At 38.1% G+C, this 27,565-nt stretch overlaps 1 protein-coding gene across 1 annotated transcript in view; it reads left to right on the top strand.

Moving 5' to 3' along the window:
* The first annotated feature begins 1,413 nt into the window (after window positions 1-1,413).
* Window positions 1,414-27,565, top strand: part of kug (FAT atypical cadherin kugelei) — a 96,662-nt gene continuing 70,510 nt past the window's right edge. Inside the window, exons 1-4 of the mRNA XM_017903919.1 lie at window positions 1,414-1,462; window positions 2,276-2,400; window positions 5,150-5,354; window positions 21,309-21,370. Coding sequence (XP_017759408.1) covers window positions 1,414-1,462; window positions 2,276-2,400; window positions 5,150-5,354; window positions 21,309-21,370 — 441 coding nt within the window. The remainder of the gene's footprint in view (window positions 1,463-2,275; window positions 2,401-5,149; window positions 5,355-21,308; window positions 21,371-27,565) is intronic.

Genomic DNA, 27,565 nt, shown 5'->3' with positions numbered 1-27,565 from the left:
AGCGTCGTGCTCGGCCTCGTAGGACACGGTCGTATCTGCCATGGCTCCTCTCGCTGCACCGTTATACGACGCCGTAAACTCCTTGTACAAGTTGCGTTCACGGTAGCGAATTTAATTTATTCTCCCCTTCTCCGAGGTCACTATTAAACGTGCAGCACGTGTCCGCCTAGAACTCCCTCGTACGGTTGGGCGAGCAACGAAAACACGTGTAGCGCGTGCTTTGCGGCGACGCCACGGATGGCGCTACGGTCACGCGGCGCTTCTTCGTGATTAACTCCCTTCACAGCCGATGATTGTGCTGTTTCTGACACTAGCGTCGAACGTTTCCGTCTATAGAAAAGGTATGCTTTCTCACCATTGTGTCGTTGAGCATTGAAGGTTTATTTCAGTTTAATTTATTTCGAATTTAACGTCGAACCCCAATTTAAAGGTTAATCTCAATTTTATCATTTTCGATATACAACTTTTTTAGGAATTTTGCATATATTCTTATAGAGATATTAATTTAATAGGGTGTTTCTTTAATTGCGTGAATCTACCAGCACTAGTATATGTATATTTGAAATTTTATTATTTGATATTTTTTACTTTTTTTACTTTTGGTATCGATACTTAACAATAATTAAATTCTGTTGTACAAGACGAATGAAAGGAGTCTTCTTACGTATCTGCGTCATTTGTGAACTTAGTATTCGATCGTGGTGACGTTAGTGAGTTAAGGTAAAACAATTAATCGTTTTTTCTATTAGTTACCATATTCATTTATTGAAGATTGTCTCTGAGTACTCCTGCGTTTTTGGAAATAAAGACTGAACATATTGTAATATTTATCATAAGTATAATACTGTAATGAAGCTAGGGAATAATATGAAGTTCTCACAACAGAAAAATTACGATTTCCTTTCTACTCCTTCCTTCTTGCGGTGTGCAGTATTTACAATAAACGATTAAACGAAGTTAATGTACAATCATTTATTATTAATGCCACTTCACATGAGGTAATACAAGCTGACTCATTGTTCTTGAAACGAGATTCCTTCCATCAGACGTCTGAACGTGTCGGTTCTTTAGGCCCCAGAGTTCCTCGCGGAATAAACCCGGCTCACCGCAGGCGATCCACTCTCATGCGTGGCCATTTCTTTCCGTATCAAACGAGAAAATCGTGATCCAGTGGATCGCTATTCCACGGCCGTGAATTTCACCGAAACGAGCCCATAAATAATCGGGACACCGATGCGCGTCGGGTTCCCGCTGGGCAGAATTTCGCCCCGGCTCCGATAATTAATCGATATCTCGAAATTACGAGCTCGATATTATACCAATACCACGACGTGCGCGCGCACGCACTCTTGCGCGCACGCGTAATCACGTATACGACGATCAGCAGCACGCGAAAGACCGGGATTAATGAAGATGCTGCAGCGAAATCCGAAGATGCAATTACTGACAGAACAAATCGGAGGTAATCTTGATTACGATCTACATCTGCTCCCGTACGTAACATCTTGGATTGCTAATTAATCGAGGTCTCCTCCCCTCTCTGCCCTTCTGGTTCCCCTTTCGCTCGTTCCCCCTCGCTGCTCACCAGGTATCGGACGTTATCTTTTACATTAATACCGTAATATACCAACCGGCGTGTTCGTTTACGGTGCATATGTGTATGTGTACATGCATATGCTTGTGTTTGAGTGTGTGAGTGTGTATCAATGCAAAAAGCGACCAACGTAGGCACCGGAATCTCGCAAAAACGATCGAAGACACGCGGAACAGCGGTGCTCGACGTGTTAACATCAGGAATGCAGTCCAATTTTTGTCCTATCCGTTCTTGCTGGTGTGAGCGCGCGGGTACACGGCTGGCAAGTCGCCATGTACGTGCACGTCATTTCATATAGGTCCTTGTTGTTAGCTATCTTGCAAGGTGGTAATACCGCCTCCTCTCCTTATCTATCCTATCCTCTGTTTCTCCTTCTTGCTCTTTCATACTCTTTTCTCTTTTTCTCTTCTCCATTACTCTCGTGGAACGACTCGTTTCCATTCAGCCCGAGTCTCCGCGTCGAGATATCGAAAAGGGGAAAATGTTTCGCGATACCCTGACAATTTTTAGCTATTCCGTTTGCTGGACTGATTACCTGGTCTGTGCCTGTCTAGCGTGGGTTGGTCGGTAATTATCGGCGGATGAGCGTGGCTGTAACAGGGACGATCTAGCTTGTTTTAACTTTTTTTATCTCCTTCTTTTATTTAGGGGTTGATTGTTGCTGATTTTTTTGCTGACTAGTTGCTTACTATGTTTCAGGAAACATCAAAACTAAGGCTGTGTTAGATGTGGAGTCGAAGAGAGGATACTGGCTGACAGTGTATGCACAGGATCACGGGGTGGTACCTCTGAGCTCGAGTTTGCAGGTATGTACGGAGAAAATAAATTACATGTTTAATGTATTAAGCTGTCCTGAGGAATATTACGCGTTTCGGAAGTTTGGATTGCCCGGACAACGCGGGTAATGAAAATACGAAGAAATGGAAGATATAACAATGTAATTACCACTCGTGTTATCGTATTTAAGAAAATTTTGCTTTTTTGGAAACATTTTTGCGTCTTATTACGTGAGAATTAAAATGTATGTAATATTATCATACTATTTTCTTATTTCATTTCGATTTTCAAATGTTTAAGCCGTAATTTCAATACCGGATTGTAATTTTAATTAAGCGGAGAAATGGATCGCTGTAGGGTGGCAGGAGATATTAAAAAATTACTAGAGAACTTGTTCATGAAATTGGTATGTTGAATGAGGAAACAGAGGTCGCGGGAAATATTAAGTATTCTATATCTAGATTTAAATTCTACATGAAAAATAACAAGAGAGATGAAATCGTCGTATTCATCCTTAAACTCGTACTTAAAACAATTATCAATTTTCTCTTCATAAGTAGATTAAAATTTTCATACTTCAAAAATAACTACGAAAATATAAGTGAATATGCATAATATTTTCAGGGCTACCTTAATCTCATATATCCGTGAGTAGTAGATTTTACTTCATTTTTTGTAGTTTTGGAATATTTCTAGAAAATCAAGTTTACAGCAGAACTTTGAATGTATTAAATAAATTGGATATAATTATCATTAATATATTGAACAGTGTATCTTGAATTGCACTAAAAATAAAATTCAATTATTATACAAAATTCACAAATTTGAGAAAATTTTATTAGTGTGTTAATAGTTATCTAATATTTATTTAATACATTTATAGGCCGTACTGTAGAGGAATTTCGTTAGAGAATGATTGTTTACAACGTCGTTTACTTTAGGCCATAAACATTTCAGTCCCAGTTTTGTCATTGTATTGGAAAAGTATCAGGCAACTTCTTATTTCATACTTTGTAGCCGTATAAACTCTTAACAGAGGAACGGTGGTCAGTGAGAGAACCAATTTTCTCCACCGACTTATGGACTTGAGAAAATTTTTCGTGCCACTTATCTCGCACTGTGATGCGGCAACGTACGTTATATTATTAGAAAAAAGGCTCTCCTTCTTCCAGGGAAAAGAAATAGTCAATTCAGAACGCTTTTATAATTACATAGGCCAATACAAATTTCACCGGTAATCCAACGTGGGTAGTTACAATCTCATCATGCATACCGTAATATACTATATGCTATAATCAGTACGTCAAATTTTTATTTTACCACTGATAACTCGCGGAAAATTATTAAGATAAGGAAATGAGAATTTAGTAATGATACTGTCGGACGTTGCGAAATGAGGTTATTACGAAAGTATATATAAAAATACTGTGTCTAATAATATTCACTTTCAACTGTACCTTAGAGGTTATAATACTCGTAGAAGATTAATACCGGATGTGATCTACTAATTACTATAATTTCAACTACAAATATTCCTGCTCCTTTCGTTTCGTTTCGCCTTAAAATCAATTTCCTTCATGTCTATAAATCCGTGCATTTTTCAAATAGAATCAAGTTTCACAGTTATTCATTCATTACCTGCGTGTTCGCAATTATCGTTAAATTATTCCAGAAGATTTTCCAAATTGATGCAGTTTTACTGGAAAAGACTGACTCGGTAATTCATTTCAACATGATATTATATTACTATAATATTACTATTTATAGAGCATTATATAATATTACTATTAACATGAAATAGTAATACAGGTTCAGTTTGTCTTGTTTACACTCGGAGATGTCTAGAGCGAACACGAGGCACCATGTTTTGCAACGAGATTACAATAATCGCCACAGATGTCACGTCGAGAGCAAGAAGAAACTGTGTCCTGTAGCGTAATTACAATAGTCATCATAGATGCCGCGTCCGGAGCGCAAAGGAGCTGTACATGGCTTGATTACAATAATCGCCATAGTTGTCGCGATAAACAGCATATTTGTATTCCTTTATAATCATTCCTGTTTGAGATGTTTATAGAAAAATTATCACTGATTATTACTGAGAATGGTGTACGAAGGATTCAAGTTTCTTTAATTATTTCAGATATTGAAGAGAATTCAAAACTCAAAAGAATTCAAAGGATTATAAATTCATTGCATATGGTAGTAAACAAACTAAATTGAAATTTTAAATTGGTAAACAATTTATTCCACTCTACTGTTTGGCGTGAAATATATATAGTTACAAACAGCAGACGATCCTAAGTGTCGGCGACTTCAACAATACCATTTGATCACCAATTGGGGCCACTGTTTAATACAATATTTTACGAGCATGCTATATCGTTTAGACTGTACAGGGTGTTTCGTTTATCTAGCGTTTCTCAATATCTTCGTTACATTTGTCAATGTGCAAAGATGATCTCCTGACAAATTGTTTGAACTTTTCTCTCAAGGTCATTTCTTCTGTTTTCTGATATATTAAAGGACACAAGGTAGATACACCCTATATATCTTTGTGCATTAACCAAAATTCTATAGTCACGTTCTTCATCATAATTTATTATAACCTTTCCTTACTCTCCTCCAAGTTCTGCTGTACTCTGATAGGACATGTCTACATGAACGTTTTTGATCTTACTGCATATGGCAATCTTTTTTTTCCATTTTTTCGCAATCATGCGCAACCACGAGGACGATCCACGTCTCGTAAATAATTCACAGTTCGCTTCTGTGCAGGTGTACGTGGAGGTGCTCGACGAGAACGACAACACCCCGTTGACCGAAGTCCCAGTGTACTATCCGTCTGTGCCGGAGAATTCACCGGCCGGCGTGAACGTTCTACAGATCCGGGCGTTCGATCGCGACGTCTCGCCTCAACAATTCACCTTTTCCATCACCAGCGGCAATCCGGAGGGTTATTTTCTCATCAACTCCACCACCGGTAAGTTGCACATGGTCAGACGGAAAGGAGCTAATATTTTACCCGGGAATCGAAGTAGATCGACTAACTATAATACCGCAGTGCTCGAAATCAATTTCCATATACTTCAACTTTTGATAAGCTTTAAGCACGAGTTTTGAATTTTCTTAAATTTCAACTGCATTTAATTTGTAAAGAAAACCTTTGTTAGACTATGCGTATATTGATCTGTCAGCCGGGTTTATTTATTAGACATTTCTTTCGGCGTGGAATTAGGAGTTTGTAGATGGCGATAAGCTTTATTGTGCGTAGCTCGTGAGAAGTTTTGTGGAAGGAATATATTTATAACTGGTTAAAGTGGAAGAGGGATGCTTTATTTGCCACATACTGTCGATTGTATTCAAGCTAATCGTGTATGCCAGTTGAGTTGTGTGGTACAGAGTGTTGATGAGACGGGTAGATGGCGCGACCGACTTAGCGCGACTTAGATCGAGCGATTGACGCGTCCTCTTGACCTGTGCCGTCTCGTGAGACTTCTTGCGAAGCTTGCGCAGTAAACGTGGATATAATGTAATTTATAATAGATGCATAGCGATGCATTGAAGGTGATGAATTAGTTACAAATAATTAATTGGGGTCAAGGTACAGATAAGACGGATGATCAGTCAACTTGTATTCCCTGGTTAGTACGTTAGGAGTAATCAATGGATTCTGAAGTACGTGGTGGAACGTTTGAGGGTAATTATAGTGACACGTGGTTATAAAAGACTATTTATTTTATCTAACATTATGTACCCATATTATATTCAAAGGTGAATATTTTTATTTCCTTGTTTATATTGAACATAAGATTTCATTAATTACCGAGTAGTTACTGATTAATGTTTTAAACTATATATTAAATTGCTAATGATATAAACTCATAAATGGCAGTGTTAAAATGTTAAAATACACTGAGAGGTATGCATTAGGAATTATTTTTCTGTTGATACATAGGTATATAGACAATATTCCTGGTTAGTGCAAGCGTATTTCAATTAAATAAAAAAGAAATCCTAATAAATGTTTGACTTCCATGATAGCTGAAATTAAACGTAATGGGTGGTAATTTTGTTCGCAATCTAGTTAATAACGGCGATGTGGCACAGAGATTAACCCCTGTCGCAATTCTTGCGATGAATTATAGATAGAAGGCATTTGAAGGGAATACGCATTGTAACGATGAGTTGCCATAAAAGTTGATGAGAGATTTAAATAAAATTTTGTCAATCAGATTGAAAATTCCTATTTTCTTTTATTACAAAATTTTGTGCAGCGAAATACCACCTAAAATTTTAATTTCAAACTCTTATCCACGATTAATTACTTCACTTGTAATTCCTCAACTAACCAACGTAAAATATAAACCGAATTATCCTTGCTTTTTAAAATACATCGTAACTGTTATTTTGTTAAATAAACTACTATAACCCTGTCAAATTTTTAACTTGGATCTTACAACGTACTACACCTCCAAAGAGGCTTAGTACTAATTGAATTCTATATTTTCTATTTCACGAAGAAAAGAAATATTTGTAATACCTTAAAGACTCAGTTTCAACTTGTGCAACAATTTATATCTCTCAGAAAGTCTGAATAACTGAAGCAAAAATTAAATATCACCCAAGATACAACATTCACTTCTCTACTTACTTTCTCTCCGTCAATAATTCGTCGTCCGTTATCTCTTAACAGCCTCTCAAAGCGTTTTCTTCCACGTTTGCGACTCGTGAAAGCGACCCGAGTCACTCGGATGCTAGTATAAGTGTAGGAGTCATTGTTTTCGCCTTACGCGATAACGTATGCAAATTGGGCTGATCGGGCTACCAGATTCATTATTCATCGCTCTCAGCCGGAACAGTCGCGTCAGCCTGCGGAATTACGATACGATGAAAAGTCAGAAAGTCGTTATTGAAAAAGGAGACGAGGAAAAGAAGAAAAAAAAAGGAAAAAAAGATGAAGGAAGAGAGGAAAAAATGAAGCAAGCGATTACAAGGGGGTTATATTACGGAGTCAAGAGTCAGAGAGGGCGAGGATATTGCGCGTAAATAGCCACGCGTATAGCAGACGAGCGAGAATCAATTTTAATGCGGGACAATTTGCGATACAAATTCGATTCGACCCTTCGTGAATAATCTTGGCGGGCCAGCGAGCGATTAAATCAGACTTTCAAATGAGCCAGGGGTTGAAATTGGACTTTTAATTTGAACGTCGACTACGTAGCAAGTGGCCCGGTTATTGCTGTCTTCATTAAACCGAATCTTTCTTCTAATCGTCAATTTACCGTTAAGCGATATGAAAATGTCGATACTGAACGAATAAATCTTGTTTATCGGTATATTATGGAGAGTCTTGATCGAGGGTGTTAAAATTGGCGCGTGATCTACCTTTCGATTTTGCGCTGTGTAATCAACCATGGTGTTCCGTAACTGGAAAGTTAGGTGTATACACGTTCGTATATTTATCCTCTTTAATTCTTTTCTTATTTCTGTGTCACTGTTCTGTTATGATAAGTCTACAATCTAAGTATAAAATGTTATATAATAACAATAATACTACTCTTGGCAACAAATTTTTGGCCAAATACGATAACACGAAATTAACTGAAATTACTATACCCTTTTAAATGCAATATGGTAAAATGTAGGCATAAAACAGGGCATTGAAAGTGCATGATCTAAATACCAGAGTTTATAGTGTGTGTTACAAGTGTTTGGATGCGGATGAAGGAGTGGATTTGGAAGAGTACTGGGTCAGAAATGTTAGGGGTGTGAAGAAGTGTTTGGGCGGAGTGCTTGAGATTATCGCGTGAACAAGGAATGCACGATTGCCTTGGGGTGAATCTCTTAGGAATAACTGGAAAGAGGGAGAGAAATAGAGAAATAAAAGCAGAGAAAACGTGTATGCGCATGTGCAAGAATATGCAATTAAGAAAGGTGTGCATGCCAGTAAAAAGCGAGTCTGTCAAGAATTAGGACTTAAGATTTAACAGTATACTTATTAAACTAAAAATAGTGAATTACAGGCCTTTTATTCTTGCAGTTATTGAAAACGTACAGCAGCTTCTGGAAAAATAATTATGGCTTTTATTGAAATGGAAACATATATTTGAATTTCTTTTCATCGCAACATTTTAATAACGTGAATGTTATTGTCTGTGTATATTACATTAGCTACACATTCAACAATGTTAATATTAAGGAATAGAAATGTAGTGTTTACAGCGTTGGTAATTTTTCAAGATTTTTTGAAAACCTAGGAACCTAGAAAATTTCGTTTTCGTTTCGAATACTACGATTACAATAATTATTGTCTCAACCAAGTGTTCGTTTAGTCAAGCATTCGTCTAGAAATTTCAATAGTAAATTCGATATTATGTAAATGCTAGGGGGTAGTAAATTTTGGCATATCGATCTACATATATTATGTAATTGTTTGTCAGTTGACTATTCTCGTTGGAATCTACAGGCATTAATTATAAATGACAACATCGGAGTGTTGTGATCGAAATTGCACGTCCAGTCAATTTTCCAATTATCCCGTAACGTTTCGTAATCGTTAATTAAACATCGTCATACCGCAAACGTATGAAACAAATTCAGAAAAATAAATCGAGATTTTTCTCCCAAAAATATAATTCCAATAAATACAGTTTACATGAATATCACAGTTAACAAAACAAAAATTATAAAATTTTGTTTTTTTATGTTAATTAAAGTTTTCTTTATAAATATATTTGAGACTTATAAATATAATTACCTGCACCACCACAATTAAAATAAAATCAAATCACCATCAACTTCTCCTTAATCAGTACCTCCCCTAACAAAAACTTTCGAATTTTCCTCTCAGATATAAACGGACCGTCACAAACGAAAATAAAACCCTCCGAAATCAATATCAAATTATCTTGAATCCCTCGTCAATCGTCACTTCGGCTGATTAAATACCCCGAGGCTTTCTTTTAAGCATAAATTCCACGTTAACGGCATAAAAGCACCGCAAGCCACGGCAAGAACCCAGAACGGTTGAATCTGATTGTAGATGAAAATCGGCGAATCGTTTCATCCCGCTTCCTCGTCACTCCAATTTTCTCCAGCCGCGTTCACGCTGGGGGTTAATTACAAACGTATGCGGAACGAAAGTCCCTCTTGCAATCGGAATTACACATCATCCATTCAGCTCGGCTTTTGCGCTTGCTCCTGCGGCGGCATCGTCTTACCTCGTGAAATTTCGTAAACGGTCATTTATCCCCAGTCATTTCGAAGATCGATGGCAGGCGGCGCGGAAAATTGCTTACACCGGTCGAAAACGGCCTGTAATTAAAAAGTCCACCGTCTCTCTGATTCGTATTCATTAGTCTTTCTGTGGAAAACTTTCCTCGGCTTGGATTGTCGATCCAGAAATTACGAAAGGGCTCCAGCCAAGCGCCACCCCAAGCTCGGTTCCTACTACCCTTCACGCTCCATAAGGAGGAGAAAAATGTTGACGTGAGAACGAGTTTCATGTTCATCGAAAATTGGCAAAAGACCGAAAAAATTGGACGAAGGATTGGTCATTGGATATTTGCAAGAGAGGAAACGCTGACCAGTAGAAGATGAGTCCTATCTCGATGTGTGTCAATGGGCTATCGAACAGTGAGCTTGCATGATCCTACACTGTCATGACGGTCACTGCTGATCGATTTTTTGAAAATATGAATGACGTAGATAAATATAGAATATTGCGAAATGAAACGTATGCAATTTTTCCTTTTTTTTCATCATATTGTTTAATAAATCATTATATCCTAAGTGTAATAGAAATTTAATTGTGACCTAAGCACACCGTGTAAAAAATGTCTGGAAGACAACGTGTTAATAGAATTTTGTTCTTTGATATAAGTAATTTTTGTATTTGAGTTTTATCTTAATTTTTTGGAAAGATTTAAGATTCTGGTAGGAATAGCTTTAAATTTCTAAATTTTACTTTTTCGTTTCTTTGATAGAATTAGATATTTTTGTAGAAGTGATTACTTTTGTATCGTTTTCGAGTTTTCAAATATTCTTTTTCTTTTTCTTCGATAAGAGGATGATGCATCGTTGTTGTGCGAGGAAGTGATCAGATTTATCGATTTTGCTTTTGTTCTTTAGAATGTAGTTTCGGTTGACCGAATGGCTTGGAAATAAATCAGTAGCTCGTGATTCACGAGGTTTCTTCTACTTTCTCGGTATCGCGTGTTTCGATCCGCGTAGCAATGATCCCGTGAGGTTGTACATTGGTCGCGGGATCGTTGCGGGTGAAGGGGGCCGGCTTTTTGCTAGGTGGATAACTCGATGCGTGAAGTGGATTCCCAGGTATGATCCTTATTTATGAGAAATCGCGGCGAGATTGAAACGATGAAGATGTCGAGAAACGTGTGTTAGCTGAAGATCGAGTTTCGAGAGAAGGTATTTGAGCTTGTACCTTCGTTCCTTTGATTTTTGTATACGCTGGCTACCTATGCTTATTTGACCTAAATTTTCCTAGGAAGTTTGCTGAGGTTACATCTAAAGCTTTTTTTCTCCTTAACACGGTTTCTTGATACTTTTCCTCACCGTTTTGCTTATTTCCATATTTTTAAATATTTTGTTATATAAAATTGTTGAAATGTTCATTTAACTTGTATAAAATAAATTAGTTATTATTCGTTTTAAGATATTTCTATTATATCCAAATATGAATTTAAAGGATAAATTCGGTGCATAATAGAATTCCTAATCGAGTCCACATATTCTAATGGACAAAATTATTATTTTCTACAAGCCAAATTATTAATACCACTGAAATAAGTCCTATAAGAGACATTTTATTGACCACTCATCTGTCAATATTATTATATTTAAACACAAAGACCAGAGGCAATATTGAGTGATATTAAAATTCCTAATACATTCCATTATTTCCAACAGCCAAATGAATTTTTCTTTGAAGAAATAAATAAATTATTAATTCCTTTAAAATTACTTAATTCCTACAAAAAGCATTTACTCGTCATTTAACTTTGAACGTCATCATATTTAAATATGAACTCCAGAGATAAGTCCGAGAGACACCAAAATCCTGACCAATCCCAGAAATTCCGATTTATATATCTTCCTCTTCCTTATTCCATCAAGATTCGAGCATCAACAGAGCTCCATCAATTCGTCACCCAGCAGCCGTAGAACTGTCAGCTAGGTGAGATCGAAATTCATTTCCGACGATCCCGCGGATATATCCCAGTTGAACCGCGGAAGCCCAAAAGCGCTTAGCTTCCAGCTACTATTCGATCTAGCGTGTTCGACACATCGAATTCCCGGCGGCGACGCGAAATCGGCTTACCGAGCTTTCGGCGACCGCGTGCAGCCACGCAACGTTCTACGCAGCCGTGTAACCTCCTACCTATTTACCCCAGATTATTACGCTTTGTCACAGAGGTAGGATAAACAGCTTAGAGAAAAGAAGAGATCGAATGCGTAAGCGTTGCACTTAATCGCCGTGTTACGTTAAGCCGCGTATCCACTGGCCGCGCAAGTGTTCCGCGCAGCTAGAGTTAGGTTATCTCCGCTGGTCTCGCGACTGGCAGTATTAATTGATGCAGCTCACAAGACAAGTGGTGCGAATGACAAAATCTTTAAAAAGGATGAAATTTCTCATGTTTTTGAATGAAAATACAGAAAGGGAAACTAGCCCTCTGTAATTATATATTATATAGGAGAAATGTATTTTAGTGTGTTTTATTATTTTTGCATTATTTGGTACAGCAATACACCGAAGTCAGATGTTATGAATATTTTTTTGGTATTTATAAATAGTTTATATTTTTGATTGTTAGTAACCTATATTATTAATAGTCGTTTTGAAAATCAGGGACGGTGAGGTGATCAAGGCTATACAATACAATATGGGTGCACAGTGATATTTCGCGAAAATATTCGAAAGACGTACACCATATATACTTACCAGCATTTCTAAATACTTGACCAACGTTTGCATGCACTCTGCTTGGTCTATGAATACACAGCTTTAAAAGAGAATCAAAAAGATCCGAATTAAGCCGGCAGATCATCACGGTAACTACGATCATCGTGCGTAGAGAATGGATCGATCGTCATTCAGCCGGAAATCATGGCTATTTCACAAGCTATAAACGTATGCTTACACGCGTACTTTCGCTGTCTTGCGAACGCGAAATTGATCACAGCGATTGCGAACTTCCACGCACGTGTTCATACCATAATCGGTCGGCGATTTGCGAATCGATGTTATCGATGAGCAAGATGGTAGCGATGAGCTGATTGTCTGAATTATTATCGTGAAAAAGGAGAGTAGGTTGGAGGTAATAGTAAATGTTCTTAGTTCGAAGAGAAATGAACGCGAGAAGAATTATCTTGCTATTGATGGGCGTGCATTGTCGATCGATGGTAGGCAAGACAAATTTGCATTCTCTTATTCAATCAATTAAGATCAGAAGCACGTCAAGTTTGAGAGGAAAACAAGCATATGTATCGGCGATTATAAAAGTGGCTTAAGTCATATGTTCCATTTCGAAACACTGAAAGCTTCGCATTTTAAATCTGCTATGATTTAAACAAATTACGGCAAAATTATAAAATTAATCTAACAATTCAATTTTCTTACGAATTTACGACACAATAATTTTATTGTAATGTTAGTGATTGTAATAATTCCTTTTAAACTTTTTACTTAGTCTACTTTTGTGTTTGTTGGCATATATAGAAAGAAAATAAAGAAAATAAAAAAGGATTCAACATCTAATATTTCAAGCCAATTTTTATGAGATATTCCCTTGTTTATCTTTGAATTCCATATATTCAAATTGCACTAATATTATTTTGACAAACGTGTGTATCCCATATACTCGTTTACAATATATTTTCGCTATATATCTTACATTCACACGTATGAAAATAATTCTCACTAACATCAGTCATTGGAAAAGCACATGATAAATAGTAATGCAACTCTAATGGCAAATTATTTCAGCAAACAGGAATTGCACACCTCGAAAACGGAAGTTAGAATTACATGTACACATGCTATATAGCTTCTCCGGTTTCGTTAATAAGATTACACGCGCGTAATGAAAGATTCCATTCGTTTCGTCCTTTCAGCCTCTTCCGATCCGCAAGAGCAATAGAACGCATGAGTTTGCGGAAATCGTATGAATAAATCGCCCTACCACGTTCTAACTGTTCTTAACGCAATTTCATTTAATGACGTGTCTGATGCGGCCTAGACGCAGCGAAACGCAACGGATAACGTAGCACATTTGCCAGCAGACACGTGGTCTGCCGATCAAACGAGAAGTAACGATATTGGGATAGGGAGGACGAAATGGCCGCAAACGAGATTTCGTAAGTTATTGCACCCGAATCAGCCCGTCGTAATCTAGTCGCATTCATGGTTCACCGACCGTGTTGTTCTTATTTAAAGAAACACGGAGAATAATAACGCATAACGACGACGTTTCGGAGACGCTATCGCGTGGACTAGATCAGATACCGGTGGCGCCCTCGGCCGTATAACGCGTTGCAACTCGGCGAAAGCTGCGCGTGCACGTGTACGCGGAGAACAGGTCAGCCCTATCTTGCGAACATTGTGTCTTGTTACGAAAAAGTAATTAAGGTTATTATATATACAAATTGTTCTTCTTTGCCACGCGATATTTTCTGTTTAAAAAGACTTTCCAGTGCAAGTGTATCTCGGAGTTACCGATCAATTAAATCAAACAATTTTTGAGATAGTAGAGGTTAAGTTATTTTGGTACTGAAGTTAAAAATGTCTTTATGTGCAATTGAATCGTTGAATTATGTAATACTTAAGTATCTTAAAACTTATTGCAATTTGAGTTGTTCACGTCCAATATTAATTGTATTCTGACGTTTAATTAGCATCACATTTAACTTCTTCAGAGGTTAAATGACACAGTGATATATGTCTTGTTCATCGAATAATTGATGATACTTTCTTTCGCTGTAAAGCAAGTGTGTCTTTGGCATTTAGCAACGCCTGCATGTAATACAAGCTCTGACCATAATGGATTAACGTTTCGAAGTTTAAAATGATTATCGTGTAAATGCAAAATGACGGCCATTGTATTCGATATTAATGCAAAAGCGAACATATTTCAGTACTATCAAATACTGAATTTCCCAGTAAATCGAATATTTTACACCGAAATCTCATATTTTCAATCATCCTTAGAGAAACGCTGTCAGCGTCATCTTCACTCCCGAGCTATCCATTCCGCGCCTTTAACTCCAACAACATCCTACTGAACTTAAATACACTTTAATTTGCGATACTCGAAGATTTATCACTGGAACTCGATAAGTTTACATCGTCATATCTCTGACACTCGAGGTTCACGTTCCTTCATTCCACGAATTCACACACAAACACTCAGCCGTCTCTGCGACGTTTCACCTCCAAACACTCGTCGCACACATCCAACACGAAGTTCATTCTCAGCCAGTTCGTTCGTCTCGGTTCGTTCACCCCTGCAATTTCATTCTTTTATTTTTATCCCGTTCGCTCGCTCCTTCGTTTAACACCTGTTCACGTGGAAACTCAATACGGAAGTCCTGTGTCGCCCGATCAAGACCGACTGGAATAGCGTACACGAGTTTGCCCGGGTTTATGCGACAATTGGGACCTTTCAAGTAAGGTCGATAATTCGACGCGAGGAAAAACAGAAATGATCTAACTCGAATTTTTAAGATCCGGCGCCGCAAGAACGTATTTGCAATTCAAAGTGAGACGTACAGGTCTGTATGCAGTAATTGTTTCCATTCTTTATACGCGGTCATCTGCCGGCTCTAGTTGAGCTCGTTAAATTTCCAAGACGTCGTGATTTCGTGACTTCGGCACTGGAGTTTCATTTTTCGCACTGCACACAGCGAGATGCTCATTTTGCATACCTAAATAACACGGAGCCGCGATAAATTGTCAGGAACGCCAGATCTGCCTTTTCTTCGACCCAGTCGAAGTCGTGAAACTATGAGCTATAGTTTTGACGAGCTCTTTTTCTTCGAGTTGGTATATTGAGTTCTGGGAATCATATCCCGTTACGGTTTAAAATTAAATTACGGCTTATAGGGTGGCGTGTTTCTAGGAATTTTGCAAGGTCTCACATTTACTTTGCGTGACATTAGTAGGAATGGTGCATTTGAATACATTAGTGTGAGAATAGTCGTACTTATGTGAGGCTCGTGGAGGTTACTTGGTCTGTTGCATAAAGTAGTCTTTCGATTGATTGAAGTTGAAGTGGAGATTAAAAGTGTACGTGGATTTCGGAATTCGAGAAATGTTCGAGATATAGTTAGTTTCGAGCGATATAGCCAAGTCGTAGATTGTATTTAATAACAGTCCCGGTTTATACCGCAACTACACCACAGATGCCTCTAGCATTTAGGACTATCTGCAGGTTACAACTAAATATTTAACACTAGAGCTATTAGACTAGTCCAAGTCCCTAGATTCCGATCTACTGGAAATGTACAACTACTTCTAATAAGATTAACGTTGATTTCTACTTTTAGATAGAGATACAATAATATATACTTATTTATATTTATTATTCGATTTCAATTATTATTAATATTTGGATACACATTATAGATTGCTAGCTTGAATATTAACTCTAAACAGTAAATCGATTGTTAACCGTCATTAAACTATCATTATCTATGAAATTATCGTTAACTATCATGAAGGCACTATCGTAGATCATTAACTGTCATAGAACGAAATGTTAATCATCTTTCAATCTGAACTCAACGCACTGTTACTTTAACTACCAATTTATGGTAAAAAGGACTCGAACTCTCCCGTTCCATTCGAATATTATCATCAATCTCCAGCAACAGCATTGTGTGCTACTTACGATCTTTATTTACCATTACTATCTATTGCCCATGTGATCATTAAAAACAGTTTTCATTGCAAATTTCTCCAACTCTCACGATAAACCGAGTGAAGCCTGTTTAACCTACCTACTACAACTAAATACATAAATTTTCAATTTCAGCCTCACCAACATACCCTATCCCGGAAGGATTCCGTCGATCCAACCACGAAGAAACTTCTTCCCCTCGCGCAATCCACATATCCAGTACTACATATACACTGACAATATTTCCACGTGATACGAGTCTCTTTCTGAAATGCATACGCAGATCAGAGTCACCTGGTCTTCAACGGTTCTTCTCCGAGAATCACTCTTGACGACTTGGTCTGTGCGGGCAAAACAGGTAAAAAAACGTACTCAGGGGAAGATCGTTGGTTCCATGGTTTTCCTCGGAGTATTTTTCGCCGGTTGTCATAAAGTAAGCTCCTCGACGAGTTTCGAGTTTCAAGGATGAACGTTGTCACGGGCGTCCCCTTGGGATCTAGGAAATAAATCCGTTCCGATCCGCGAACGTTAGCGCCATCTTCACCACAGTGGCGCTGAAAACCGGTTGCGCTGTCGGTAATATCGCGAATAGCTCTGATTTCCGATAACGGCTTCACCACGCTGCGAGTTGTCCACGCGTGACGAATGAATCAGTCGACGGGGCCGACGTCGTCGACGAGGTCGAGGGATGAAAACGGAAAGCAATTATTTAAATGCGTTCCATGCCGCGTAGCTCCCTTTCGTCGTCATATTTTCTACCCCTTCTAACGTTGGAGTTTCACTCGCTCTCCTTTTTTCTTTCGCCTCGTACCTGCTCGTTTTACTTTTCTCCACGAGGCGACCTCTCGTTCCCCATGACCGCTCTTTCTTTACGAGGCCCCAGTTTAAAGGGTGTCGTGAACGTCTGGCAGAGACCGAAGGGTTGGTGATTGTTTCGTGAGTCGTCGCGTAGTATGTCAGAAGGTTATTTCAATTTGATATGTAATAATGACAGGATAAATAGTATTTATTCTTCCCCTTCTTCTTTGTTTTTTTAATTTAAATTGAGGGTTAATTAGGTAGACTGTGATGAAATTGGGGGGGGGGGGCGAGATGGTATCACTATACTCCTAGATAATGTGACAATTTATCTTCTGGTATTTTAACGCCTCTCTAATAAAAAGACTAAGAAGAACCATATATAAGGGATTAACTACGGATTGAACGATTTAGCGGAATTACAAATGCTATAATATGTTGTTTAATGCAAAGCGAGTTAAAAATTAAATCTGCAAAAATAACGCATTCCTTCGATGACGAGTTTTTTAACATACTTTATCATATATTATATTTTATATGAATAAAATAGTCCCTTGCGTTTATTTAATACAATTCATTTGAATTTAATATACATAACCTGTCAAACTGAAAATATTTTGGTCCTCATCGAGGCTTCGTTTGGTCATTTACATGTTTTAGCTTTGACACGTATGCAGCTAGCTTGTAAATTTTACAACACGCTTTTAGACTCACCCTGTACATTCGTCGCGTCACCTCTCTCTTCTTTTCCCATTTTCTCGTTTCGCCCATGATTCCGACGAGAAAAGCGCGCGTCGCTAGAACGTCGGCCTTTATTACTGGCTTCGCTTCGAATCCCTGGCCAGAGAAGTGTATGTCGTACCAGCGACGTGTGGGAACAATGACGTTGCACTTGATGTCGATGCAGTCGATCCTCTTGAATTTCCCACCTCGACTCGGGATCGTGACTACTTAGATGGCCTTTCGATTGCAATCTTGCGATTATATATAGTAAAACGATGAATATCTGTATATGGACTCTTCGGATATTTTGGTTCTCTTTTTATACTACTGTACATGAATGGTCAATATAAAAAAACTGTCATAAAGATTTTGCATTACGAAGCTGGATGGAATATTTGTTACTGTATATCATCCGTCATTTTTTTAAGGGAAGCAGAGATGCAAATTAGGTAGAATTCTTTTTTAGATTACCAGAAGTGCCCGAAACGTGGTCATTGCGGTGTCGACATTGTTGATAATATAATGGGATTGTACATTATACGGATTATTTTATACATTATTCAATTTATTTTATTTCTGTTATAACATTATACGTATATAATACAATAAATGTTCCCTTCAACGTGCTTCCTCCCTTTTCTAAAAAGCCAACAAAGTAAAAGTAGCTTCCGGATGAAAAAATCCAACACTACATATATCCAACGTATACCAGTGAATTGATTTTCTTTTAGACGAATATTTGATATTAATTCACATAGAAATCCGAAGTCTGTGGAGAATTTTTTATTAAATTTTCTATTTTTTTAGATTCTGTTAAATTTTCGGAGGGATAGATGGTTTCAGATTGCTTTAAAGAAGATGGAGCTATAAAATTTTGATATGAACGTAGAGTAGATGAAATGTTCGATTTCGTCGTGATATGTAAATTGGGATAGAGTTACATTATTCGACTGCAATCAAAGAGCAATGAGTCGTGTAATTGGAGCATAATGAAACGATACTTTATTATCATTCATTGTTCTGGTATGTTATTGTACAATTGTACATTAGCTGCAAATTCGATCCCCCTATAATTATAATTGATTCCTTATCCTGTCCAAATATAATTAATCGTTCAAGCTTAATTCAGCCATTTTGCGCAATTATATCTTCCGCTCTTTCGTGGGAACCATATTTCGTGATTTTATTTTATCACCAGGTACCATTAAAATTACAAATTAGCAGATTTCCCACTTTTCTGCTTAAAAGAGAACGAACAGAATATATATTAGCAGACCAGCTGAATTAAATAACTGAATTTAATATCCAATAGTTTAGAACTGAATTTCAAAATTTTTTAAAAATTCTCAGTCCACCACTGTTCGTTCTTTATTCCTAATATTCCCCACTGAGTACGTCAACTGCGAAGTATTGGCGAAATATCGCGGAAGCAGACAAAGTTTCATAATTAGCACGTGCATTTTGTCGATAATTAGCTCCGATAATTTGCGAAATTCGAGTGTTTCGTGGCCAAGGTCTAACAAATACACGAGTGTCAGAAATTCTAGAAATTTGGCAACAGCGCGGCGACCATCCTGCCTCCGTCGGTACAGCAGTACGCGGCTTCAGTCTAACCTGATTAGTCCTCTCTGAAATATAAAATCTGTGCCGTTTGCCATTGTTACCGGAAGCCGTAGGAATCAGGTAGAATAAAAAAAGGGAGAGGAACCTCAACATGGTGAACACCAGGAATATTTCCAGGGGCTTCGTTCTTGTTCTGCAATGTTGCTTTTAGAAACGTTCGAAAAGTCTGGAAACCGTTCACGTCCGGCTGAGTCTCCTGTCCTGCCCGAAAGTTGTCCCGAATAACTAGCGAACAGTATTATTGAAATTTTGTTGAAGCTAAAACAGTATCGTGAGTTTGATAGTCGAAGTTTATCCATGTTTATTTAATGATGTCATAAAAGGCAGCAATTGTGAAAGTAGTTGCAGTTTGTATTATTCGAGTATAATGCAGAGTAATTTGGAGGTTACGTTGCGGACACGAAGTGTTTGAGGTTATGTTGTGATCATTTCAATATTATTTCACATGCCTCCGGTGACGCAATTACTTTAAATTTTTATCACGATATGTCTGCTATTAAGAATCTCTTCTAATAAAATAAAATAAAAATCTTATGTTTCTCGATATATATTTAATATTTATTTATATTCGTTCACTCGTCAATTTGATACTGCATGTATCAAACATACAGGAAGATATTCATTCTTAATTTTCAATAAGCAGGAAAGCAATCTCTACAATTCCATTTCATTTATCCATTTTTCCATTACTCTTACGAGCAATTTATCTTCCCCATCAAATCAATCGCGAGAAACGCCAAATCTCGTCTAGTCTCGGTCCGTACCGAATTTCTTCCGTTTCTCACAGCGCCACTGTAGAGGGAAAAACGAGGAGGGACGCGTCATCGCGGAGAACAATTTGCCGCGAAATTGTTACGGTCCCCGCGACGAACAGAGGCTCGAAACCCAATTACCACGTCGACGTTCCTCGATCGCCGACGTTCGGAGAAGCGAAGCCCACTGCGGACAATGCTAGCCGAAACTCTCATTTTCCCTCTCACCCGTCAATTATTTTTCGACGACACTCGTGGAAAGCAGACGGATGCGCGAAACGTCGGTGACCGCGAGGCATTCGAGTCGAGTCCTTTTGGATCTCCAATGCGACGAAAAGCGTTTGTTCCTCGCTGCGAATTGAACACCGACTACCATCTGACATTGGTCATCGTTATTTCCGAATTTTCGTTAAATGAATTCGCGAACGATCCCCCGAATACCGCAAAACGAATCGTGCCTAAGATACAGATTGTAATATATTTATACAAGGTGTGTCATTTCATTGTATCATTAGAAAATAGTAGTCTTAAGCTGCAAACACCAAGACTAATATTTGACGCCTTGTAACGTTCATATTATTATATGTTGAGTTTTAAATGTCAGACAAATGATAAAGACACTATGGGTAACGTGAATAACAAAACCACTGTTAGTAATTTACTTGTAATTTTATAATTAAATTGTCGATTCAATCGTTAAAATTACCGCAGGTTATTTCACCTATAATTTAATTATCAGGCGTCCCGAGAAGGTTGGGGTACTTACCGGTGGCGCTGTAATGGTTGGGAGTCGGAGTGGGGGGCAAAGCGTGAAGGGGAAACGCGGACAACGAGGAAAAGAATAGAGGGACGAGTTCGAGGGGCTCGACCGACATCCGGTGAAATCTGAACGCTATAATTTCGTCGAAATCGTGGCATCGGGCTAATCTTTGTCCTCGCTAATTGAGGCCTTTTCATTTCTCAGTAAATTACCACAGAGAATTGTCCGTGGTCTGCTCGGTCGCGTCGGTTTACCGGTTGGACTCGACGATAAAACGTCAGCCCAGAAACCTTAATTGAAACACCGTTTAATCGGGATTTATTAAGGTCGACGGTCTAATTTTCTATTCGATTATGTTTCAGGCTTAATCACGACCAGCGGACGGAAGCTCGATCGGGAGAACCAGGCAGAGCACGTTCTGGAGGTGAGTTTGCATACAAATTATTGTTGGCTAACGGGAGGGGGGAATAGTATTGTATATTAAAATTCGATTCGTAGTCATGGATCAAGGATTATGTGTGATGGTCCGTATTTTTTTCGATATCTCGTTCTTTTCCGATTAATCGAATGTGTCATGTTAAATTGAAAGCGGCATGCTAAATTACAGATTGGTAGCATTTGACGTATTTAATTTTATAAAATTATTATTCGTAATTAATTTTTGTCCGAATATTTCCTTTTTTACTTTTTCGTTTACTGGAAATAAATTTAAACGTGTATTTAATTACACACCAGTGAAATTGGAAACCTACATTTTCCGAGTTCGCATTTGACACACGTGACATTCTGAATATCTGGTTTTGAATGCTTAAGCAAATTTATAATTTTATTAATCGCTTTAAAATTTTCTTTCTTTCGTCATTCGAAGGTATAGGTATCTATTTATCAGTATATTTCATCATCGAGGATAGCAGTAATGTACTTAGCTTCATAATGAGATTGTCACTCATTCCTACCTTAAGTGGGGCTGTCGGTTAGGTTTGTCTCGTAGGATTGAGCTGACGACTATGAGATTCGAATTAACACATTCGTAATTATTGGGTACTCTATTGACTTTTATAATATTGAAAATCGGTAAAAGTAATCACAAATTAGTAGCCAATCTTTTACAACTCTGATATTGCGAGACTAATGCAATAATTCTTATTCCCATTCTAATAACCCAAACCTACAGCATAACTTCTTCATTTTATCGTGCTCTAAATATCATAATAGGAAAATTTAAAAGAATTTCCTTTTATGAGTACATTAATCCCATCACCTTTTAGGAGTTTAAACCATACTTTCTAGCTTGAAAGATAGCGTGTGTTCAAGCTCCTCTAATAATCGATAAACCAAAGCCTAATCCAAATGCCAATATCAAATTCTGAACTTCAAATTCCCCAAATACTTCCAAACAACAAACCCGTCGTTTCCACGTGGCACACCCTGCAAGCTCTTATCCTTCGTATCCCTGGTCGTATATTTCTAACACGATTTCCACCGGGTCTCTGCAGAGTTCCGCCTTGATAACGTAGACTTGGGAGCTGCTCTAAAAGCGGGATAGCTTCAGCAAAATAATCACGCTAAGTATAATCGTGCGTCGATGTGTACGAGAGCTTCTGCGAACCTCCGTTTGGGTTAAGTCCAGATTCGCGAGCAGAGCTAGCCGAGGAAAGGATGCCGAATTTCTCGAATTGTGGAGATACGCCACAACGGATTTTGGAATTTCTCTTGCTCGAGCTGCTAATTGCTGCCTGCTAATCTACCCTCGCTTTTGTCTTCTGGTACCTCTAACGTGTTCGGTATTAATTCGTTCACTGGGTCTTTTCGAAACCACCAACAGGGGTTAATCTTCTCACGCATGACAATGCAGTAAAATATCAGCAGTATTGTTGTTAGCGGTATGGGTTACCCATCAATTGGCAACTAGGCGTCAAATTGACTATGTCATTTGATCATGTAATTTATGTACTATGTAAAGACGGGAAGGCAGTTAATCTGTCTGACTGACTGTACTTTAGCAGCGACATCTCTTCTCACCTGCATTGTCAGTGCTGACTGAAAGATAGTAGAAATATATTCCTCTTGTGCAGTAAGATACCTATACTGCTAGTTTTGTTAATTCGTGAGAATATGGAAATCTCACGACTATGCTGTCGTAATTTATAACTGCTAAGAACCTTATAACGAATTAAGTAGGTTATCGAACTATTCCTCCTGCTTCTGTGCTGTTCAGTGTGCAGATATCTGGCCAACTTCTCATCTGTATACAGTAGTTGGTCTGCATTCGGAATGTATATCGTGCAGTATAAAGATATTCAACACTGAGTTGTGCGACGTTAAGTGTGTGCAGTAGAATGCCAACTTTTTCGAAGAAAGCACATGTTGGACTAAATAAATTCGAACTTTCGATGTGGAATTCTTGGTATAAGAGCATCGGTGGTATCGAACGCATATATCGAATGGTTTTGCAAGGACACGTATATGTGTTCCCACCCCATGGTGAAATTTTTAGAATTGCTATATGAGTTCATAGTACTGGGTTAACGTTGGGCAATTTTGAAAAGCATTTTAATCTTGTACCAATTTATACCGAAATAAATAGGTAGGGAATTTGCGTTTATATATCGTACGCAGCATACTGGATATTTGCAGTCAGAGCAGTATCTTCTTGACCACTTGCATATTTTCATGATTTTGTAATTCACTGTAGGATTTAGAACTAATTGCTTTTAATCCCTTTCATCATTGGGTAACGTGAGACGTAATGTATGCTCGAGTATACGCCGCAGGGCTGCTTCATGTTGGGACTATACCACTTGATGCGACTACAAATGCTGCTACATATTCTCAAGCGCTAATTTTCGAACGAAAAGCACTAGAATTTCTATCATAAGAAAAGTTCACGTTCCACTTGGAATATTAACATTATAAAACGAAGGACCTGTCACTGATCACAGTCACCTAGCTTAATCTGAAATTTGGATACTAATAATTTCTATGAAATAATCGTTTGTTTCTGATAAAACACACATAGTACCTTGATTAAAAAATGCAATTAAATTGGAAAGCGTAATTGTACGATTCCATTTGTATGGTAACTGTGCACTCGTAAACAGCACCAACAAAAAATTTAATAAAAAATGATGAAATTAAAATACAGATAAAAAAACACATAAAACAAATACATGTATATAAAAATATCAACTGAGAAAACAAACATGATACGAATAGCTACATTCCCTCCGCTCTATTAAACAAGCCAACATTCAATAACGTAACTTTCAAGGGACGAAACTCGATCCCTATCCGGGTCCCATAGAACCACATGCCGGTTCGTTTCACCCAAACAGAGCAACATCCAGGCATTCTGTACTGGTAGAGCAAAGCTTCTTTCTCGTGTACGCGTACGTTTAACTAGGAGAAGTCGAAAAAAAAGAAAACAAAGTATCGAAGATTAAATCCATTCGCAGAAGGAAGCAACGAAACGTCGAATAGGTAGCTAGTAGTTAAGGTAAATCGAATTTCCTAACAGCGTACTAACGCAAACAGGTGATAGGTCGATTACCGATGCACCCTTTCTACCTCTTAGTTTCACCTTCTACCCCTCGCAACGAATTTCTCAAATAGCCCACCCTCAGCCCTCCAGGCCCCACCTCATATCCTCTTCCGCCTGCTCCGGCTCCTAATATTGTCAGACTGGAAATGAGGAAGAAAATCGCATCCTCCCGAAGATTGAAAAGTAAAATGAGTAGAGTCTCCTGTCTCGCACGGTGAAAGCGAGAGGGCCAGCTTTAAGGGCGCCGTTCCCCCCGGAGGAACACCCAGGCTTCTTCTACTCTACAGCGGGGGTGGAAAGGGACGTGTTAGAAAAGGGAGCAGAGGAAAGTAAGTGATACTAAAATGGACGGTGGATAGAAAGGAAAGCAAAGTGTCGGCCAGTGAGTGGATAGAGAATCAAGGATGGTATAAGGTGAGGCATTTCTCTGCGGCTCTCGTCATCCGGGGCTCTTGGGGATTTCTTTTCGCATTCGGATTAAAGGAAGAGCACCACCCTGATTCCACTGTCTTTGTGCCTCTATACGTGTCTGCGTACATGTGTATGTTTGTCGCGAAACGCCCGGAATTTCGTTACAATGGAAAAAGCAAGGGAGAGGTATAGCAATCTCGGAGAAAGCTTCGCCGGCCGCCACCAGGGGCTACAAATAAATAGACCTGCTGGAGACGTCTATGGCTACTGCTTTTCGAGCTCCGTAACGAGTTTTTACGTGTCGATGGATTGAGATTGCGTGGGCAGCAATTCGGTCTCCGATACGACGCATCTCGCGACAGAGTAGAATTTATTAAGTCGCGGAACACCCTGATGTTAGGCTGTTAGACTTAGGGACGCGAAGAGTTACGGTCTATCAACCTATGCGCCAAGGATGTGAGGTTGATGGAACGTGCTATTTGCAATTTGTTAGTCCATTTGAGACTCTCGTTTCATTAATTTTTAGGACCTTGCTGGGCCATTGAGTGAATTGGTCGAGGATCTGTTCGAGCTTTGGGGTTTGGGTTGAGTTTGTCATTTCAGTTGGATGACGAAACTGGGATAAAGAGATGACTAATTCAATCGTGAAATATAACGTATAACTTTTCCAGCATATTGTAATTATTATGTGTTTAATTTGGATTTTTGAAGGGAAATATCACTATCACTATCGTCATATGTAAACTTGAATCATCTTGTACGAAATATTGTATGGTATTTTATGTATTTATCCAGAATACCTTCTTTCTGGGTATTGAATTTTCATTGTTTATGAAGTATTAGACTTGGGAAAATTGATGTTGAAATACGAATGTTTGTGTTATAAATTGTTTTTGCCTTTGTTCTTTCTTGTCTTTTATGTCCGAGAATGCCTTGCTGATCGGATGTGTGTTAGTACTAATTTTCACCGAACGGTAGTGTTAAGTATTGCTTAGACATGTTTGGGGTTACTCGTACTAATTCAGGCTTTTCTCACGTGATGTGACATCAGTCAACATTCTGATATTATGGTAACGTAAGAGGAAGCTCCTTAAGCTACGAGGCTTTGCTTGAACAACAGTGACTTAAGTCACTATAAGTATACATGTAGCTAATTATATTCTACATCAAGATGCAAATTTTATGGCGTAGAGTAGTGAAAACGAATAAAATAGAATTCAAAATTAATAACTTCTCACGAGCTTCAACCCTTCTGATAACTTGCCTAATCTCCAAGTACACATACAAACCATTTCCAAGAAGGGATGAACGCATGAAGTAACATGTCAGTTTATTTATCTTTAAAAGAAATAATAAAACAATAAATTGGTAAAATCAGCTTCTCATCTTTTTTGTCACAGACCCGAGTAAGAACTGCTTAGAGGTCCAAATGAACTTCAAAATTTCGGAGTTTTACAGATCACTTCATGTTACATACTATATTAATTTCCTTCCTAGTTCTTGCAGCAACGAAGCAAACATGTCTTCGACTCAAATTCATGTGTTCTTTTTTCCATTAAAACTTCTCCACTTGGCTAGAAGTACTAATCGTGTTATGGTTAAACCGGGCCAATATGGTCATCGATCCACTATTCAACAAGAATTTTAATCTGTAATATCCATTCGGTAATTCTTGTAGAATTTACTTTCTTAAACAGAAACCGTAATCGAAATTGTACCATCACCCTCAATTTTTGAACATTGTAAATTTTTTTTCAAGAACGCACGATTTTCGATTATAGAGAATTATTACAAGAAAATAAGATCAATTGGAGGTTCATTCTTGTCTTACAAGTTAAGCAAGTGTATCTCGAGTTTACAATGTACACAGTTATAAATATTTGTACTTCTTAATAACTATAATTGGACATCAATGTTCAGAAGTAAGCTATCGAGAGTAATTTCTGCACATATTCTTTCATTTTTACAAAAAGCTCTCTATCTGATATGAATTTTTTACGTTGTAGCATATCCCGTAAACTTTGCTCGTTTTCCTAGATTCGACAGTATATAACTACGAGTAATCCGAGCACCCAGTACAATGGATCCAACATATAACAGATTATAGAAAAAAAAGAAAAAATAAAATTTTGTTATAAAATTTTGAAAAATTGACAAAATTCAAAGAAAAGTTGGAAGTTTACAAGAAGTAGGAAATACCAAAAACTTTGTGCGTAGCTCTTAGCCCGGTATCGTTTTCCAAAAATTATTCTTTGGAAAACGATACCAATTACCAGGTCTCACCACGAGGAGGTGGCTACGCATCGAGACCCGACATGCGCCCTAGTGGCGCAGCCTATTGGCGCTATCTGTATCAAAGATATCTAATCAAACCTGGAGCGAATTAAGTTAAAGTGACTCTACTGACACTTCATTTTATTTCATGTCTTACAAAGGGGACTTCGATTCGGTACACTAAACTCTAATACTTTATTTACGCGACACTAAGATATTTCATTTCAACAGACGCGAGTAAGACTAAGTTAAAATCGCGACGCGCCCGAACGAGTTCGCGATTATTCTTAAGACCGACTAGCCTAGGCGATGTACTCCCGTGTACAGAGATAACTTCATACCTCGGCACCCTCCCGATCGGGCCTAGCTCAATTCCAGTCACTGTCGCACTCG

Source organism: Eufriesea mexicana, unplaced genomic scaffold (assembly GCF_001483705.2).
Source record: "Eufriesea mexicana isolate 0111107269 unplaced genomic scaffold, ASM148370v2 scaffold47447488, whole genome shotgun sequence".
In the NCBI taxonomy this organism is placed as follows: domain Eukaryota; kingdom Metazoa; phylum Arthropoda; class Insecta; order Hymenoptera; family Apidae; genus Eufriesea; species Eufriesea mexicana.
This window is presented reverse-complemented; position numbering and strand designations above follow the sequence as displayed.